Raw genomic sequence first — 21236 nt, forward strand, 5'->3', positions numbered from 1 at the left:
AATGTATTCTCTTGAATGTTCTTAACTGTGAGTCATATATCAAAACATTTTAGTGGTGGAGGTGAAAAAGCAGCAGGGAGAAATGAACACTAAGGCTAAAGTCTACTGAAGTAAGTTGATATCAAATCCCATTTTGCTCATTAGGAGGCAGGTGCCTACAAGTTTCTGGGGGACTGAGCCTCTATGAATTTCTATTTCCAGTTTATTCAAACACTGTGTGAAATGAATGTGTATCATTTTTATTTTTTTTAATTTTGTCCATCAGCACAGTAGCTCAGATAATTCTTTCGGAGCTGTGGACACCAGTGATTTTCCCTGATGCGAGTAAAAGATTGTAGACTTGTATTTATATTCTTCCTGTTTCCTCCCTCTAGCTTCCTCATGCCAACATCACTAGATAATAGTTGTGTAATAGCTCTGCATCTACAGTATGTTCCACACAGTGCCTTTCATGTGCAAGAGCGCTTAAAACTGCAAAGGGAAATCCCTTTTCCATAGCTGAGTTGTGGTTGCTGCAGGAGTGGAAATGCTTCAACCGTTCTTCAACAGTTCAGCTCAGGGGAAGTAAATAAACTTCTTCAGCTGAATCTAGGGAAGCTGTTTTAAGTGTACAAAATAATACTTGAATATTCCCCCCCCACTCCAATCCCTTCTCAAGGACAAGAAGGTTGTCAGCTATTCTTCCTCTGAAGTACTGTGGATTTTTTTTTTTTTTTTAAAGCCTACTGATGAAGAATTATGCTAGTCTCATCTGAGAGCATGTAACATGAAAGCTGACAGTTTAAAAATGAATGAATGCAAACATTGTTATCATAGTTCTTTGCTGAAACGCTAATAAACAAGTGATGACAGGAAGCTAGATAATTCATCCCTATCTTTAGAAGTGGGAATAATTATTAAACTGAACTAGGAAACTGTATGGAGTGGAAGATGGAAGACCTGAAAGCAGGGATGATTACTTGTGAAAATATTCTTATCTGGGCTTTTCATTGGCAAACAATTTAGGGTTAGCTGGACCGACTGCTTTAATAAACAGCCGTTCAGAAGGAGAGCTGTAGAAGCACAGAATACTCGAGCACCTTCTCAGAGCTGCTGTTTGGCTTCTTCTGTTGGCAGCTGTGACAGGGGAAATATTGGCAGCAGATTTAATAAGATAATAATTTCTTATGGAAATACCATGTTTACCTGATTGCTGAAGAGGGGAACAGATAAGAGAATAGGATTATATGAAGCATATGTTGTTTCTGTCCTGAGTCCATGGAGTCACAGAACAGCTGAGGTTAGAAAGGACCTCTGGAGACAGTCTGGTCCAATAGCCTCCCCTCAAAGCAGGGTCAACTACAGCAGGTTGCTCAGGGCCATATCCAGACTGGTCTTAATTATCTCCAAGATGGAGACTTCAGCCTCTCTAGGCAAACCTGTTCCAGTGTTTGGCTGCTGTTATGGTATTTAAAAAAAAAAAAAGTCTTTTGTTTACATGGAATTTTCTGTATTTCAATTTGTGCCCATTGCCTATTGTTCTTATACTGGGCACCGCTGAGAACACTGGCTCCATCTTCTTTACTCCCCCCATCAGGCATTTATACACATTGATAAGGCTTCTCCCAAACCTTTTCTTCTCAAGGTTAAACAATCCCAGCTCTCTCGGCCTCTTTTCCTATGTCAGGTGCTCCAGTCTGTTAGTCATCTCTGTGGCCTTCTGCTGTACTCTCTCCAGTCTTGGTCTGGAGGCCCAGAACTGGACACAGTGCTCCGGATGGATGTAACTCATGCTGAGCAGAGGGGGAAGGATCAACTTCCATGGCCCACTGGCAATGTTTTTCCTAAAACAGCCCAGGGTGCTGTTGGCCACCTTTGCTGCAGGGACACGTTGCTGTCTGAGGGGCAGCTTGTCCACCAGGATGCCCAGGTTCTATTCTGCAAAGCTGCTTTCCAGGCTGTTGGTATCCAGCATGTACCAGTGCATGTGATTGTTCCTTCCCAAGTGTAGGACTTGACATTTCCCTTTGTTGAATTTCATGAGGTTTTTGCTTGCCCATTTCTCCAGCCTGTTGAGGTCGCCTATGAATGGCAACGCAACCAGCTGGCATATTAACAACTCGTCCCAGTTCTGTATCATCTGCAAACTTCGGAGGTGCACTCTGACCCATCGACTGGGTCACTAATGAAGATGTCAAACAGTTCAGGTCAACTTCATTTCCCACTGAAGCAGAAAAGGTGCAAGATTCGTGCATAGTTGGTTGCACTACTTTATTCTCTCCCCTGTTTATAAGCTTCACTATCAGTTGTTTTTGAACGGAGCTTTGTACTTTGATATTATGAGCCACGGAGTGCTTTTGACAAAACTTTGAACATATAGCAGCAAAAGTTGTTCAGTGAAAATGGTTCAGGCAGAATTTGAGAAGGACAAGTGACAGGACTTGTAAATCTAATGCACTGTCAGTACATCAGTGTACAAAAAACCCCATATATGGCACTTCATTACCTGATTTCTGAAGTGCTTTTCAAGTAGAAGGTTGACACAGTAAGTGAAATATGGATATTGGTAACAGTCAGCTCTGTGCTAACTCGGTGTGAACACTCATATCTCATGCTAAATCCATCCTCAGTCTGGGAGTTGTGACTCACCAAGTGTACATTGAGTGTCCATACCGAGCATTTGTGTGCTGCTGAATAATGCTCTTCCTGTTTCGACACATCACGCGTGCATGTCAGCAAGCAAGTGTGACACCTTTGTACTGCGGCTGTTCTGCACAGGGCTCTGTGTGCTGCTGTGTTTTAAGAAAAATCCAATACTGTGGGACTTCAGAAGAAGTTTGAGATTAGAAAGCAGCTGAAGTAGGAGTTGGCTCCTGAGGGAATTGGTCTCTTTTCCACCCCTGCCTACTTCCTATAAAACCCATTTTAAAGTGATTGATGAAGGAGGAAAACACAGTAAAAGGCAATAAGTAACAGTGTGGCCATGAGCTAGAGATGTTGCTTGATTATCAGTACTCCATTATGTCTGTAGGAAAATACTTCCAGAAAAATACTCTCAAACATTTTGCAAAGACCTCCTGTTAGTATCTTCAAAGGGAATTCTTGTCTGATATTGCAGTTCCTGTTTGCAACATACTTGTTTTGTAGTGTTTTTACAGGACGGTGCCCTGTGATCTTGTGAGTTTGGTTTGTGTAAGTTTTCTGGTATAGAAATAATATGTTTCTAAGGTCACTAACATGTTGGGGTCTTTAAATGTTGATATAAAGCAAGAATATCTGTGAAGTCTTTGATTTTTTGCATAGTAAATGTTTTTCAAGAGCTGGGAAACAGGAATAAGATGTGCTTCAAACATTTTGCGGATATCATAATACAAAGAAAAAGCTTCACAACTTAGTGTGATAGGAGCACAGTTCTTACTGGATGTTGTAGACCACCCAGTGTCAATTTTTCTTATCTCTCTGAACCTCTTCCCATAGTCTTTCAGTTCAGTAGTTCCTATATTAATCAGCCTAATAGTGCACTTTTTGGGCTCATGGGTTTAGGAAAGTACTGGTTTGGCAGGTGGATATTTGCTATAAGGGCACGCTGGCAAAATCCATCAGTCCTTTTAAACTGAGGAACCTGCCTTCGTTGTACACGTGCCCTCCCATAGCTTACAGCCTGAAGATACACTATATAGGAGGTGCTTGCTAACCCAGAATGTGAGGTATGCTGTATTACTTGGTTACTTATAATCACACAGCATTGTGGGGGTTGGAAGGGACCTCTGGAGATCATCCAGTCCAACCCCCCTGACAAAGCAGGTTCCTTACACCAGGTTGCACAGGAAAGTGTCCAGGTGGGTTTTGAACTCTCCAGAGAAGGAGACTCCACAGCCTCTCTGGGCAGCTCATTCCAGTGCTCTGACACCCTCACAGTAAAGAATTTTTTCCTGAAGTTTGTCTGGAACTTTTCAGTGTTCCAATTTTTGCCCATTGTCCCTTGTCCTGTCACTGGGCACCACTGAAAAGAGCCCAGCCCCATTCATTTGGTCCCTGTGCTTCAAGTATTTACAGTATAATACAGTATTTATTTAAGTAAAGCAAGCTTTTGTTAAGGTATCTTTACTTTGATAGCTGGTAAATTGACTGCTTCACAACCTACTTTTGATTCACCTCAACTTTTTTTGAGAGAGAGAGAGCTTTGTGGATTACCTTGAGTTGTAAACTAGTGAGAACTAAAGTAAAAGTGATAATATATTGAGCAGAACTTCGGTCATTCATATATTTTGATATAGGTCTGCTGAATCAATAATCCTTAATTATTTGTCTTAGGAGAAATACTGTCACTTCAGCTGGAATAGGTTGGAAATTATTGGAAATGAGATCTCTGGCCTAAAGGCTCCAGCCAGTATCATGGTGTCTGAACTGTGCAAACATACAGGAGGACGAGGACCTCTTTCATTTAAAGAGGTGATATTGTGATTAAAATGAACAAATATTTGGAGAAGAAAGAAGGATCAAAACAAACGGAGGGACTTGGTCAGGACACAAACCTGCTGTGTGACCTTAGCTTAGCAACTCAACTGCTTCTTCAGACAGGGAGGAACGCTCAGATTTTTGTTAGTCCTCAAATACTTCTACTGAAAGGAGAAAAGCAAAGAAGTTTCTTGTGAAGCATGAGTCCAAGAAGGCAGCTATGCACAAGTGTAGTGAAGATGCTGGGTCTCTGATGTCTCTAGTGTGGCTCTGGGCAGGACTCTCAAATGACTGTCAATTTGCTTACATAAGGATGCAAGACAGTTATATATGTAAAGTGCTTTATTTTGTTGGAAACCTTGTTCAAAAGTTCGTAATGTATTCAGTAATGAGTTACTAGCAGTTTGTGTAAACAATAATATTTTGAAGGATTATAATTGTTTCTGTTGAGTAAGTACCTGTGTAGCAGATGGATAGTCCAAGAGTTTTCAATGCTAATTTTCTCCTGTATTGAAGTAGCAGCTTTGACTATTATAATGATATTTTCTTTCTAGACAGAGCTGCTCTAGAATATGCAGTACTGTCTTCCTGAGTCAGAAAACTGACATGTTTTAACTAAGGAAAACTACTAGCTTTACACTTCAGAAACATTGGAACTGTTTTTAAAAATAACTGGTTGGTTTTTTAAAAAATACAAATGATCTGCAGCTGCATTTAGGCTTATGAAATTATTATGTCTGTTTTGATCTGTATCTCCAAGAGTTTATTTTAATGCTTGTGCCTACTTAAACCTAAATCTGACTGTTTTCTGAGCCTTTCATTCCTGGAATATTACTACTTTTCCTTTATTTTAACTTTCTTTTCCTTTTCTGATTTTTCCTAGAACAAGGAAAAAAATTACTATTTCAAGGGATTGATAAGAGCTACACATCAGAAGAATTCATTCATTCTGTGAATAAGCAGTGATGTAATTTACATTTTGGATGAGTTCAGTGACAAGTAATGATGCTGACTCAGTTCTGAAATAATCCAAGAGTTACAGAGGAAGTCTGTAAAAATACAGAATTTCAGTAATTCTGTATGGAAACGCTTAATTGTTACTGATTTGAGGGAAAATTTGTAATAGTTTATCGTGTCCTGCCTCATTTTTCAAATTGCATCATGTACAATGGATGTCCTCTACTTTTCTGTTTTGTTGAAGGTGAGCATGGTGATCTAATTTAGTCTCAAGGAAACAGCTTAATGCTCAAAGGTGTTTCTTGTTGCATTTACCTTTTCTCTTGACACTGTTTGTTTTTTAAAACTATTTAGGAGATGCTTAATTTTTCTTCTGTATTCCCATACTTCCTCTTTCCTCTTGCATAAAGTAGAGCTAGGTTGTTTTTGCTTCTGTTTTGTTTTGTTCTTTAAAAGACCGTTTCATCATTGCACTTCTCACTTTCCTTTCCTACCTATCTGTGGCTAGGCTTAATTTCATATAAGGGCACAATATATGGTTTGTTTATACCTCAGAAAGTCTTCAACTGAATTATCTTGGAGACCTGTAGATTCATACAAATCTCTGATGCTTTTCAGGTGTTATAAGCTAACACAATTGAGGAGAGGAGGCACATCATTTTTCTGACCCTTGAAAGGAGAGCGTAGTTCTGTAATGGTTCCCCCCACCTAATCTGGTAGGACTCTTATTTTATTTTTCTTGAAATGTTTTTTTTTTCTTTTCCACTAGTTATTTGACTTAAAAATCCATTTCAAATTCCCTCCTGTCCATGATTCAGTTCACTGGAAAAGATACACAATGTAGGTGTGTTTGTGTTTAAAAAATTCTACACTTTCTGTGGCAAGGAGTTGCTTTCAGCTGTGAGGCTGTGATGTTAAGGAAGGATGATTCACAGAGACATCAGTAAATCCAGGATGTATAGTTAAAACTTCCCTGCAAATGATTTGGTACTGTTGTCAGGTTAGACCTGGTTAACTTCTTTCTACCAAATACAAGAGGAAATCTGATTGTTCTTTTACTAAATTGCAAATCTGTGTAAAAGGTGCTTGTTTCTGTTGTCTATACTGTTTTCTGTGAAAATCAGTTTTTAGAAAATAAACCGTTGAGAATTCCTATTAACAGGAGACTGTAGAATGATGAATGGTCTTTTACCACCAAATAATACTTCCTTCAATTGTGATGACTTTTTTGAAGTATCACACTTACTCCAATTCACAACAACCAAATCATAGCTGTACAAACTGGTTTTTACTTTCTGTTTCTTTCTGCTACATCTGAACTAGTTTCCTATTTGCAGTCACTGTGGGACAGAAACTCGTTTTGATTAATATTGTGGTCTGAAAGAGATTGTTTGGGTTTTAGTTTCTATTTTTATTTGGAATTCTTTAGGCTTGAATCTGCATAAGTGAAGAGGGAATCCAGTCTGTGTTGTAGAATGTGACCAGATCAGTTTGAGAACTAGTGTGCTAAAGGCCTAGTGTAAGGCTAAAGACCTGTGGGAGGATGAAGGTTTAAATTTTCCCAAAACTTTAGTTATGGAAGAAACACGTGCAATTCAGTTTTTCAGTATTACTGTGTAGCAGTTAGGAAAACTTGTGGGCAGCCTCAGACTGGTATGTGAAGCTTCATGCAGGAACCATTATACTTTGGCCTAAGACCCTGTTCCTCTAAAGGAGTAGAAATGCACAATGTAACATTTTTAATAAATACACTTATGTGGTTTAGGAAAAAATCCTTTTCCTGTGTCCACTCTTCCCCTTAACTCTCTGTAAATTCTCTGATAAATGCTGAAGTAGTTGAGGATTTTTTTTATAGCTGTGGAAGAAAGACAAGGCAGAAGACTTAGTTTCAGCGCTTCTACTTTTTTAAGTAAAATTTTAGTGAGGTTCTTAATACATGTAATTGGTTTCCAACACAAGAGAGACATGGACCAGTTAGAACGAGTCCAGAGGAGGCCACGAGGATGATCCGAGGGCTGGAGCAGCTCTGCTGTGAGGACAGGCTGAGAGAGTTGGGGCTGTTCAGCCTGAAGAAGAGAAGGCTCTGGGGAGACCTTCTAGTGGCCTTTCAGTACCTGAAGGGGGCCTACAAGAGAGCTGGGGAGGGACTTTTCATAAGGGCAGTTAATGACAAAACAAGGGGAAATGGGTTTAAGCTGAAAGAGGGGAGGTTTAGATTAGATATTAGGAAGAAGTTCTTCACTGTGAGGATGGTCAGACACTGGAACAGGTTGCCCAGAGAAGTTGTGGATGTCCCCTCCTTGGAAGTGTTAAAGGCCAGGCTGGATGAGGCTTTGAGCAACCTGGTCTAGTGGAAGGTGTCCCTGCTGATGGCAGGGGGGGTTGAACTAGGTGATCTTTAGGGTCCCTTCCAACCCAAGCCAATCTATGATTCTATGATTTTTTCCCTTCCAACCAATGCCTGATTGATTCAGAAATACTATCCTGACTAATAAAATATGGAATAATTTACATTCAGTTAATATGGCTTTTAAAAAGGAAAGTCATGCCATGCAAAGATATTGGACTTCTGTGTTAAAAAAAAAAAGGGGGTAGTGGTGGATTTAGTTGATAGTTTACTGGTGTTACTGATTTTTTTTTTTAATATCCCTACCAGGAACTACTGAAAGAAAGAAGACAGAAGTCCTTATGTGGATAGGTAACTGGGCAAGATAAGAAAGAAACATGGCGGTTTGGTAGCCAGCCTCTGTAATGGAAGAGGGTTGGTGTTAGGGTCCTGCTGGTGTCTCTGCCAGTACTGCTGATATTCAGGTGTTTGAACAGCCTGGAAGAGAGCGAGTGCTGAGATGATCCAGTTTCCTTGATGGCACTGAGATAACTGAGGTATGACAGGTACAACCCAAGTGTGAAGAGTTAGAGAGGAATCATGAGAGACTGAATGAGTATTGAAGTAGCAGGTGAAATTCAGTGTAGACAAGTGTAGTGTGATACAGGTTTTAGGTATGGTGGAAAGAAAAAAAAAATCCTAATCTTATTTATGCAATAACCGAGTTGGAAATTGTCATCGTTGCTCAGTGAGATCTTGGGGTTATAGTGAATGTTTTCTGGAAATGATCAGGTTAATGTTGACAAACTTGGGACAAAAGTGTTGGGAAAGAGAAGAATGGAGAACCTCATTATGTAGAAATGAAAATCCATGGTTTCTTATTCTCTCTAGTAGTGTGAGTTACTCTGATTTTTCTCCCTTCCCTCATCCTGAAAAAGGATGTAGGAGAACTGGAAAATGTCTACAGCAGGGCAAGAGTGATTAGAGATATGGGGTGGCTGTCTTCAAATAATGGTTTACAAAGACCCTCTTCAATCTCAAGAGACATGAGAGGCATAAAAAAGAGTAAATGTTCCCTTTTTTTCTTCCAAAATAAGAACAAAAGGGTGTCAAATTAGACTAACAGTTGACAAATCAAAACCAAGAATTGTTTCTTCATACAATGCGTGAGGCTGTGAAATGTCTCGCCACAGGATGTTGCAGTACTAAAACTCTACAGGTCAACAGCAACCAACAGTTCATGGATGAGAAACACCCTGTGGTGTTTCTACTATAAAACTCCCACCTCTGGCTCAAGAAGCCCGAAGAGATTATTTGAGGTTAGTAACTTTATGTTCTTGCCTTTTTCAAGTGCCATCCCCTTTCTGGATCTTGTCAGAGAAAGGGTAGTGACAGATGAGGGACTTTAGGTCTTACCTGGTACAGCCATTCATATATTCTTATGAAGATGAATTTGATGTGTATCTGTGATCCTGTCTCTTTCTACATTAATTCATAAAATTAAGGTAAGAAGGGATCTCTGCACACGGTGTAGTTCAGGCTTCTGCTTGAATCCAGGGTAACTTCAAAGCTAATTTGAGTTGCTCAGGGTCCTGCCTAGTTCTGAAAGTTTTCAAGGGTGGAGATTCCACCACCTCTCTGGGCTGCTGTTTCAGTGCTTATCAACCCTCCTGGTTGAAATATGTTTTTCCTTATGCCGATATGGAATTTCTTTTGCTGCTGATTGTCAACTTTGTGTCCTTCCTTTTTACTCTGTAACTCTGAGAAAAGTCTGGCTAGCTCTTATCTATGACCTTCACCTTTAGGTAGTTGAAGACTTATATCAGATTGTGTTGCTCCCAGCTCCCTGCAGTCTTCTCTTCTGCAAGTGAAACAACCCTGCCCTTCTCTGTCTGTCTTTGGTATCCTCCAACCAGCTAACTATTGTGGTGGCAGCCTTCTGGACTCTTCCCAGTCTGTCAACATCTCTTCTTTGGTGGGGCAGAGGGTGAGGGGGAAGTGACTTGAAAACCAGACTTGGTATTCCAGAAGAGTCTGGAATAAAGAACAATCCCTCCTCTCAACCCACAGCCTTTAATCTTGCTGGTGCAGCCTGGTATGTGGTTAACTTTCATTGCCACAAGGGGCTATTGCAGATTCATGTCCAACCTCCTGTCCATCAGAACCTCTACATCTTTTTTTCTCCACAAGTGTTCCTAGGCAGTTATTCCACAGCCTGTGCTAATGGATTAGGTGGTATTTTGCCAGGTGCAGGGCTCTGATTTTTGCCTTGATTGCATTTCATAAAGTTACAGAATCACAGAATGTTAGGGACTGGAAGGGACCTCAAAAGATCATCTAGACCAATCCCCCTGCCGGAGCAGGATCACCTAGATGAGATCACATAAGTTCTTGATGTGTTTCTCTGGCTTGTTATTTCTTCTGAATGGCAGCTCTACCACCCAGCATTATCAAGCACTCCACCAGTCTGTTGTATGTTCTGTTCCATAGTGCAGATGGTTGAAGAAGACACGAATGTTGGAGCTGATAACATTGCTCTGCAGTCAGGCAGTACTTGTAAGTTGTCACCAGGTAGCTTTTGAATCACTGACCACTATTCTTTAAGCCTGGCTGTCCAGTCAGTCCCTAACCCATGTTGTATTCCAGCCATCCAGGCCACATCTCCCCAGTTTGGCTACAAGGGTACTGTGGGAGACAATATCTGAACCTCGCTGAACTGTGTGTGAAAGACTGCCAGTGTGCTCCTGTCATTCAGAGGTTGTCATTTCATCACTGAAAGCAAACAAAGTTGTCAAGCTTGATGTGCTTGTAGCAAATCTAGCCTTGGCTATTCCTTGTCACCTTTATGAGTTTGGAAGGGGCTTCCATCTGATTTTTTTTTTTTTCCTCATAATTTTCCCAAGAACTGAGATAAGGCAGACCAGCCTGTAGTTCCCATGATCTTCTAGATTCTCTTTTTGGAAGAGAGGCAAGAAACTTATAATTTTCAGTCATTGAGAACTTTCCTTCTTCACCATGATATTTCAGAGATGATAGCAATTTTACAGTGTCATCAGTGAGCTCCTTCCCTTCTGATCAGGACGGCTTAGGAGAAGACCTTACTGGTAAAGAGAAGGTGGCATTTAGAACTGAGACCTTCTGTTGTCCTTTATTGCTAGGTCACAAACTCAATTCTGTAGATGCTTTTCTTCATCTTCTTTATGCTGCTCATCTGTCTGTGAAGCCCTTGTAATTACAATTACTTGATAGTTTGAACTCTGCTCTAATAAAGTGGATGTATCTGTTGGCCATGATGGTAACGAGTGCTGTATTTCTAGCTGTGACTCAGAATGCTTTTCCTTCATCATGGCTGGAGGACTATAACACCTCTGCAAAGAGGATCTCACCACAACTCGTATTTCTTCTGTTATCTTGTACTTTCTCCCAAGCAGAGAGCCCTTCAACAGTGTAGGTCTTCACTTTGTTTGGAAACCCCCGGTGCTTAATGAATGAGTGACTGTGTCTGCCATGGAAGCTGCAGGTGTGTGAGGAGGCTAAAGCTTTGCCACACTGTCAAGATGCCGTTAAGCTGCTTAGTGGAATTCAAGGTGCTAAAACCAGCATAAGAAGTCCAGTCTCACTGTTTGACTCCCACCAACATAAATACCGTTGAGGCCGCGGAGCTTTTTAAGCTTTGATCACTATAATTAATGAACTTCTATGAGGGGAAAAGGATCTGCACTCTGCTTTCCCTTTCTGTATTGTTGATGGCTAAAGATGGTATGTTCTCATAGCATGTATTTTTATAGATAATTCTCTCTGTGCCTGTAGAGAAAAGCATGGGCTGAGGTGAGAGTACTTATCAGCAGTCTGTTTCTATATATTTGATTTATGGATGGAGTACTGAGTGTGTGCACATAGATACACTTAGAAAACCTTAAGAAGAAAAGTAAAGACTCTTATTAAAATGTAATAAAGAATATAAAAACAAAGGTAGATATGCATTGTAGGATGCTGTGTAGAGCATTGACTGCTTTAACTTGATATTATTTATATTTCTTTAAATACTCTTTTACAAACTGATAATATACACGTGGGAAGTTTATACAGTTTGCTAACATACAATATATGCAAGCATTTAATACTTGCTGTTTTTTTTCTAGTTTTAGTATGTATTCAGAAAAGTCAAGAAAATGATATCATTTAGTAAGTGAATGGCATATTGAAAAAATTATTTTGATGGAAATATATTTAGTATTATTATTAAATTCACTAAATTTAAGGGTATTTCAAGTTAAATTTGATATGGCTTATTAAAAGAAATATTACCTACAGATGCACAATTTGACCAGTTTTAACCACTTTATGGTTTTAGAACTAGTGAGTCTTGCCTTGGTACCTCATTTACATTCACGGGCTGGAAGAGGACTGTGTTTAGGCTGAAGGCTGGATAGTGAACAGCACAGTTGTTTCCTGAGTGTAAGCTTAAAAACTGCCTCTGACATTCTTAGCTCTGCTATTTTCTACTCCCTCCACTCAACCGAGCAACCACATTACAGCTCTCATGGCAGTCCTTCTTCCTCTTCCAACACTTCAAGCTTTTAGACCCAGAAGGATCCTCTACTAAGTCTTGTCTCCACAGCTAGAGGTTGTTGGTGCGTGTTCTGGGACAACACACCAGCATTTTCTGGCTTTCTAAAACCAGAGTGAAGTAACTCCTTCAATGAAGAAAATACTCGTTATTTACTTCAATTTTCTTCAATGTAGAAAATACTCGAAAATACAGGTTATTCAGTTCTCTCTGCCTCTCTGTTAGCACTTAGCACCTGGAAACAGTCTTGCTACACTTGCAGAAGCCTCCAGCCAAGTAGACTTTCCTTCACATCACAGTAGCAAAATTTGGATCTTGGAAAAACCTGTGTTACTCTAATTTTACCCCTTGTGACACTGGTTTTAAATGTGCTGCCCACTAATATTTTATATCTTTCTTTTTTATCATCTTGTATGCTCATGGTATGAGCCAACTGAGATGTGGTTTTTCAAGCTTTAATGAGTAGGACAAGTTGGTTTTGTGCTTTTACAGTTAGACTATGTTCTGGTTGGTTCTTGCTCCTTTATTTCAATTTTTCATGAAGGTAATGTTTCCCTAGGCTGAGTTCTGCAAGGTCATTTGTGTCCTTAAAGAACAGCAGTGTAATCCAGGCTTAGTTATAGAATGGTACTGGCAGTAAAAACTGAAAGTCTCCAGTAGGCTTGTGGGAGCTAATTATATGTAAATTTTGCAGCTGTCTTTTGGTCCAAAAAGTTTAGTGTACACTGTTTTATAACTATGGTACCTAAAAATTAAAGTGAACCGTAATTAAGAATTTCTAGAATTACATTTTCCAGAGCATTGTTTTGTTATATTCTCCTTCCATTTACTTTCATTATTGGAGGGGAAAAACAAAAACAAAACAGCTTATTGGTACAGTGCCTTGTACCTTTTGAAGAGTTCTGTGGTAAAGCAAAACAGTGCTGGGAAACAAGAGTCTCTTTTGGAGCACAGGAGCTGTACAAGTAACAAAAGAACCAGCGGAACAAGATGCAGAGTCTAGATAAGATACTTTCTCAGTAAGGAATGTAGTGGTTGCAATTTCTAAATGTTGTCATTTGTAGAATCTAATTCTGTAAAGTGAAGTGTAAAAGCTGTACCTGGGTACGATTTACAGATGCTCTCTGAGAAACTGCTGGCTCTGTAGTGAGAAACAAGTGCCTATGCAAATTATGAAAAACTCTGGGAAAGAGGATTTACTGTCAGCTTCAGTTGTGCAAACAGTTTAATCCTACCTTTACAGTAATTTCCTTTGTCAGGGTATGCTGAGATTATGGTTAGCAATATATTTATTTGTGTTTACTTTCAGAGTGTATAGTAAAATAGTTCAACTCTTAGCCTCTCCCACACAGGAGATTCAGATCTTTTTTGGAGTGGGAAAAAAAAAAGATAAAACAAGATTAAAAAAAACCTATTGCACCTAGACACATTATAAATTATATAATGATGCTAGCTGAAATTGAAAGTCTGATTGTTCTAAATGTCATATGAACACACTGTGCCAGAAATTTGCACGCTAAAGATACAGAGCATGGGAAAGAGGAATGGTTATTGCTCTTGCGTGCGGATAAGAAACTAGGGAGAAGGGAGATTAAAGCTAGATTATTTTTTTCCAAACTGACTAGATCTGTGTTTCCAGTTCAACTGACTGCTTAAAATTTAACAAAAAAGCTTTTTGTAGTCAGATATCTCAAATCAATAGTAGCTTCTGAAAGGGTTGACTGATGTAGCTTTTCAGTGTAGTGTGGAAAGGTGATTAGCCGAGTACTTGCAGAAATTAAATTCAGTAAATGCAGGTAACTGAAGGAAGTAGGTTTTTCAATTAATAAGAAGAAAAATGCATGGGGAAAAAAAGGGAAGAAATCATCTTAATGTAGTCTGCAATCAAGTCGTGGAGTTGGAAACAAGCTTCCATGTTCAAAAGCATGAGATGTCATAGTCCCCCAAAACACCCATTCTCTCTGTGGGGCTTTAAAACCTTTTATCCTTTTTGTGGAAGTAGAGAAGGGAAATAAAAGCTAAAGATGGGATAAAAGATGGTTATATAGATAAATTAAGTAGGTACTGAACCCTATTAACTGTGATGTTTTATGTGGTTTGAGTTTTGGTGGGGGTGGTGCTGGGATTTTCGGGGAGAATGTATAAGGAAGATATTTGTTTTAGCTTAATACTTCCTGTGGTAAAGGCTTGTTCTGTCATTTATTTAGGTCTTAGTTTGAGATGCCAAAAACATTAAATAGAACATTTCAGTCCTTCTGAGAGGAAGAGGAACCCTTTCATATCTTATCAGGAGTATCTTTGCATTATACTTCTACTTCTGCTACTACACAAGAACCTGTTGTAGGTCATACAAAGTCTTGGAAAGCAAGTACTTTGGCTCATCTTCCTTACTCTGAACCTGCACTGTTTCTCAGTGCATCTCTAATTGTGAATTGCAATGGTGATGTAGTTACCGCTCTCCTAATAGAGCCCAAAAGGAGAGTGGACCCTGGGGATGCTTTCTTGCATTCAAATCAGAAGGAAGAAAATGGAGGCAATATCAATATAATTGATGAGAAGTTATATACCTGAAAGATTTGTAATCAAACACATACCTGATATGTACCAAACAGAACACTGATTTCCTTTCCTGTTTTACCTTTAATATATGTAATCTGATTGCTAGCTAAATTATGCCTTTGATTAATGGAAAAGCAATCAAGATTATCATAACTACCTGAAAGAACTTCTCATGGACTTTTTCATGATAAAAGATATGGTTGAATTAAGTGTATTACACTAGAATTTTTTTAGTTCTAACATTCCAGTTGCCATGAAGTAATAGAACTTCCACTACAGTGACAGCATAAGCTATTTAGAGAGGAAGCAACATGATGGGAGCAACTTAACATTTACTGTAAGCTTTCCCCAAATCATTCCGTACCCTAAAATTTGACCAGACTGTAGACTATTCCCATATATGGCCATTCCTGGATGGCCATCAGTAGCAGTTTTGATATGGCTGTCCCATAAAGGCATGGAGAAGAGACCTCCAAGACTGGTTTGTCTCTAAGCCAAGGAACAGAACCTTAGAGGAATTTAACAAAGTTAGTCATACAGTGTAGGCTTTTTTTCACCAAAAGAAAACTTACATTGAGTTTCTCTTAGCATTCATTATAGTCCTACTGGAATTAATATTAAAAAGTAGTCCTTCATGGGCAGAAGTAGGTAGGAGACCTATTATGTCTTATGTCAGATTTCCTGAATAACCATTGGTGTACTGTGTATAAATTTTCCAGTAGCCAGTATGCATGCTTTTTCTCAAAAGTAACTTTTATTATATGAACTCCTGAAGGAAGGAAATGTAAACTCAAAAAGCCATGTTCTGAAGAGTGATCTCTTAGTTGTAGTTACCTCATAGCTTCCCTTTTTTAGATAGACATTTGTGTTTGCTTTCTGTTCTCCCTGAACACTGTTTCTATCAGTGCTTGCTACAGTGGTAGTGTAGGGTAGGTGAAATTAGTATCAGAAAGGAATCTACCAGCTTTTATTTCTTGTCACTGTTTTTTCATAAACTTTGAAGTGTTAACTCCTTGCTGAGAGGACTTTGATATGAGAACTCAGGTTCAGTTAATGACCTCTCGTGTCCTGGACCCTAGGTGTTCTTCTGACTGCATCACATAAAATCATTAGTCTCTTTAAACTCTAGAAGACCTGACTTTTTTAGTATAGAAATTCTAATGACTTGATATTTCTCATTTAGGTGCCATATGAAACGCTGAACAAACGGTTTCGAGCTGCACAGAAGAACATTGATCGAGAGACTAGCCACGTTACAATGGTTGTGGCAGAGCTGGAGAAGACGCTGAGCAGTTGTCCTGCTGTGGATTCAGTTGTTAGTCTTCTGGATGGAGTAGTTGAAAAACTCAGTGTTCTGAAACGAAAGGTAAGTGATGTTTTACCTTGTGATTGCTTTGTCTTTACAAAGTTACTTAACAAGTAATGTACTCAACAAAGTAGTAGCTTTCTGCAATGCTCTTTGCTTGGATTTTCTTTTCAAGGTATAGGTTTTACTGGCACTGTAAACAAAGGCCTTAGAATGTACAGCAAAGCATCCAAACTTACTGTATCTTGCTTCACTGTGGTTATGAAACATGACTTGGTGTTCCATGACTAAGTATAACAAACCTCTGTTGAGAGGTAAAATTAATATGTATTTATAGTCCTGAAAAGGAATTTCTCTACCCACAGAAAAGAAATAGTAGCAAAAATGAGTTGATTGGTATCAATTCCCACTTGTCTAATGGAAAGGTTTGTGTAGTTGTGTTAATTGATCACTTGAGGAACAAAAACAGGTAGAAGATAAGTCTGAAAAATGTTTAACTCCCAGAAGGGAGGTAGTTATATGCAGTGTTGAGGCTTCTTTGCAGAAGAAAGTATGAGTTGTCCTGGATTGTTACTTGAACATTTGCTATAATCATTAAACTTGAACATTTTCTGTAATCACTAAACACACTGGAAGGTTCCTAGGGAATATTATTAAAAGCATTTTAAACAAAGTTTAGCAGGATAACCTGCTTCCAGCTGTTAAGCTTGAATGATTGTATGAAATACAGCGAAACTTCCATGCCTTTACCACATCTTTTTGAGAAGAATGAGTTGAAAACATAAACTATATAGTATAAGCCATCCTTATTGTGTATGAAATATTACTCATCCTGAGACTCATCAGAACTTTTACTTGAAACAAATCTTGCAGAAATATTAAAATAGCTCTGTCGCCTGGCTTTAGAGCAGTGCTTCTCCAAAAATAGATGAAACAAATGGTAACAGAGTCATTTCATTAATACTTGGATGAAATAACCAACAGATATAAATCTGAGACTATATTAAGCGAAGTGTCAAAATACCTTGGAGGTGCGTAACATGAAAATAACACTGTCATGTCTGTTGATTTGGGGTTTTCTGCTTGAACAGGTTAGCTAGGTGTTGAACAGCTCTTCTGTAAAAGACTTCATAAATCTAATTGCTGTTTTCATCTTTGGTTTGTGAGACTTAAAGATGTCTTGAAGGATATGTTTTCTTCAATTCTGTTACTTACAGAAAGAAATTACTGCTGTTCTGAAAGAGGTGTTTGGTTTTGCTTGTAGGTGTGTAGTAATGATGTGGAGGAGTAAGTTATTTACTTGTTAAATCTTTGCTGACTGTGGGGGTGTGTCTGAAGGCATTGCTGAATGTTTTGGGTGCAAGGCTCCATTTTAGTGTAATTGCTCACTTGTTTGTGACTGTCTGAAAGACTGTGGGGATTCTTACAGCTGCTCAGAAAGAACAAAAGGCAAAAAAAAAAAGTCTGTTTAACAATAAAAGTCTTCTGAAATACAAAGGTCTTGTTTCTGCTCCAAACCCTCAACTCCATCTGTCTTCTCCATAATCTCTGCCCCGAGCAAAATGATTGTTTTCTTTAGGGCCTTTGGACCCCTGTGGGATCTGTTTCCTCCTGTGTTTAGACAAGGATCTGATGAACTGCTGAGATGGCTGTAATAGAATTAGATGGTTCCTTTATTTAATACCTTACTCACTCTTAAAAAAGAGCTTTTCAACACAGCAGGTTTCTTGGGTTCTGAAAATGGTCTTAGGGAAACCTAGGCCTTTGTGTTTTCCCTTTTGTATCCTGTTTGATATGCTTGTTCCCTCAAATTCTATTAATGTCCAGCAGGGCAAGTCCAGACAGACTTGCTTCAGAGGATCTTGAAAAGGTTCTGTAGCCTTTCTGAGTACACTAGAAGGATCAAAAACCAGCAAGAGCTATGTAAGTCCAGATACAAAACTGTATAAGGAGAGCCCTTTGGAATGAGAAAGGGCTCAACCTTTGCACCTGGCTGCCTTGATTTCTCCTGGTTTTATTCAGAATAATTGTCAAGGTTGCCTTCTCATCTGATAATACTGCAGACATCTAACAAGTGAGAGTGAGTTTTGGCTTGAGTTAGTGTTTGCTTGCTAAATGGGAAAAGACTCAATTTATAACTTAAAAAAAAAATACTGATCTCCAAACCATATGTTACAAAGTAAAGCTACATTCAGTAACAGAATTAATTCAGACTTCAGTAATAAAAATAGCTCAGGCTACAGATGTTTATATGAAGACTGACTAGGGGTTTAGATACTTGAATTTGGTATTAAGGGCCAGATCAGAGTCAGACTTAACAGGGCAAATGCTTGGCAGGCTTTTCTTGCAAAAGTTTTAATTTATTTCACTTTGCTTTACAAATACTGATCCTTCCAGAAGAAGTCTGTAAATGAGTGTGCATGGTAAAAGCAGATAGAACCAACCTGTGCTTCCAGAGCTGGAGCTGTTATCTGAAGAGGATTCTGTAGCCTGAATAGCTTGAGCACTGGGAAGGTAGTAGCTGTGCCAGCACGGAGTGCAAAGTGGGCTGCCAAAAGCCAGCCAGGTTATTTGGTCTGTGCTTCACTGGCAAACCTGCATGGACTTTCCTGTTGCCGTGGCTGTGCAGTTATTCAAGCACAAGCCAGTGAGTTTAAAGTCAGTTTTAAGGCAACCCAACCTGAAATTGCATCACAGATGGGAAAGGTGCTAAACCTCCATCATCTTCTGGTTTGCTTTTACCTTAGCAAGCTTAATCTAAAAGCACTGCAAGCTTTCTCGTGTTCTGTAGCCTGACGTGACCCACAATTTTCACGTGCTATATACTGAGTCAGCTGGCTTTGAATTACGTTATGTCTGTAAAAAAACTGCCCAGTAAAATTTGCAGCATAATTAATCAGCCATATATCTTTAAGCTTGAAGGAAAGTAAGTATGACTTGAATGTTTGTTTTGTAATTACAAAAAAAACAAAAACAAACCAAAAAAACGTTGTGGCAATATTTAGTGGTGTGTGTTTTGCACTGGGCATGCCAATATGTTGGTTTAAAAAAAAAAAAATCATTCTGCTTCCTCTGGACAAATTTATTTTTCCTAAGTAAGGCTCCTAACAGTAAATCCTTGCTTCCGGAGTAGCAGAGGTAAATAAAATAAAACTAGTATAACAAAACTGATAATTTTTTAAAAACTACTATAAGATCCTTGATTTAAAGGTGCTAAGAGGCCAAATGTTTATATAATTTCCATTACTGCATGACTGATTAAAATGGCTCCAGTGTATTAAATGTAATGTGGGTTTGCTCTGCATCACTCCCCAGCAGAACTAATTCAGTAGGACAGCTGCTTGAGGAAGAAGCCATGCATAGGTTAGAGGTGGAAATTCATGATTTTCAACTGTCTGGACCAGATGACTGCAAACCTTCACAAAGCTCTTTGCAAACTATTACAGCAGTTGCTGCTGTGGTTGATACATTGCTGTTTTCAGACTAAGTGTGCATTAAACAGAAAAATGCTTATACTTGTAATGTGAAATAAGTCAAAACTTAATTATATGCAAGAATATCTCAGAACTGAACCAGCCACGCTTAAACTTGTGCACTGCCATAGGAAATGTCTTTCTAAATGAAAGAAATGCTGTCAGGAGTAACTCTATAATAGTAAGAATTGTTTGTAAGCATTCTTTACATGTCTTTTGCTTTAAAAGCAAATTGAAAATGTACAGCTCCTATTTCTTCCTCTTAATTTTTACTTTTTAGGCAGTTGAATCAATCCAGGCTGAAGATGAAAGTGCAAAACTCTGCAAACGTAGGATTGAACATCTGAAAGAGCACAGTAGTGACCAGCCAGCTGCTGCAAACATGTGGAAGAAGAAACGTATGGATCGTATGATGGTGGAACATCTTTTACGCTGTGGCTACTACAATACAGCTGTAAAACTAGCAAGACAAAGTGGTATTGAGGTTGGTAGCAACGTGCACTAACTTACTAACAAAACAGTAGTAAAGAGGAAGTTTGCAAATAAGAACAAGCTCCGTTAGCCCTGTAGCAGCTATTTTTATGTATTAGTGTGCCTTTATTACTAATGTTTATCTGTTAATGTTTTTGGGCCTAATGTTCATTGCTCTTACTTGACATAAATTGTATTTTAATGTATTAAATAAGTCAAAATTGAAGGCATAACTTTTAGGCACAAATTAAATGCTCTTAGATAAACACCTTGCTACATTAAAATTTACAATAATTCTCAAATGTCATATAGAATTTCTCGTTAGAGGCCTTCAGGCTGCTGATTAAGCAGTTTGTGGAGCTTCCCATCTGTCTATGCACACTTAGATGATATGTGTAGGTGACCAGATTGAGCAGAGTAGCATATGCTGATTGCAGGAACAACTGTTTTATTGTATAATGCTACTATTTAATGCATTGAGAGGAAAGTTGGCTTATACTTTGGGAAATAAATCTTGATACAATTTGGGGCTTTTAGTAGCCAGTATATCTTGCATGGTCCATAGAAACTTTTTGTCATTTTGTTTGTTTTGCCACTTAGAATTCTGTGGTAGTCACTTTACTTTTCACTGGTTATCTGGTTGGTTTTGCTTCCATCTCATAATTGCTTATGAAGTGTTCGAAATGTGTTGTCGATAATAGTTTGGAGTTTGTGCACCTTGGTATACCTTTATGCAGAGCAGTGAATCCACATTGTGGTCCTTTGACAGCCACTTTAAAACTGAATTTTGTGTTTATTTGGGAAAACATGCTTTGCTAATTGTAAGTAGCATTTGCTATTTTATCCTCAGTGATCCTTGAATCTTAAGGTTTTTTAATATTCCTGAAGGTATGCAACTCTTCTGGTTAAAATCCTTCTCATACAAAGATGCTGAGAGTTTAGTTGTTTTATGTGACTTAGGTATTTTGCCTTTCTTAAGTAATATTCCTGAAGGTAGGCAACTCTTCTGGTTAAAATCCTTCTTAGACAAAGATGCTGAGAGTTTAGTTGTATTATGTGACTTAGGTATTTTGCCTTTCTTAAGTGGCAGTTAAATACATCTCTCCGAGCTAGTTGAGGGGAAGAGATTTTTGTTAC

General features: G+C 38.7%; 1 protein-coding gene across 1 annotated transcript; it reads left to right on the top strand.

Moving 5' to 3' along the window:
- Nucleotides 1-6010: 6010 nt before the first annotated feature.
- On the top strand, nt 6011-20133 carry LOC104529345 (E3 ubiquitin-protein transferase MAEA-like). The gene is made up of 3 exons (XM_010173632.1): nt 6011-6110; nt 16033-16215; nt 19909-20133. Exons 2-3 carry the CDS (start codon nt 16108-16110, stop codon nt 20131-20133), a joined length of 333 nt encoding a protein of 110 aa, XP_010171934.1. The 5' UTR covers nt 6011-6110; nt 16033-16107.
- The last annotated feature ends 1103 nt before the right edge of the window (nt 20134-21236 follow it).

This window comes from Antrostomus carolinensis, unplaced genomic scaffold, assembly GCF_000700745.2.
Source record: "Antrostomus carolinensis isolate BGI_N321 unplaced genomic scaffold, ASM70074v2 scaffold28418, whole genome shotgun sequence".
NCBI lineage: Eukaryota > Metazoa > Chordata > Aves > Caprimulgiformes > Caprimulgidae > Antrostomus > Antrostomus carolinensis.

What these genes read in the sequence shown, in the direction of transcription:
- LOC104529345 (XM_010173632.1), top strand. Translation starts at nt 16,108, where the DNA reads ATGGTTGTGGCAGAGCTGGAGAAGACGCTGAGCAGTTGTCCTGCTGTG. An exon ending in TCAGTGTTCTGAAACGAAAG is followed by an intron (nt 16,216 to 19,908) that starts GTAAGTGATGTT and finishes TTTACTTTTTAG; the next exon opens with GCAGTTGAATCAATCCAGGC.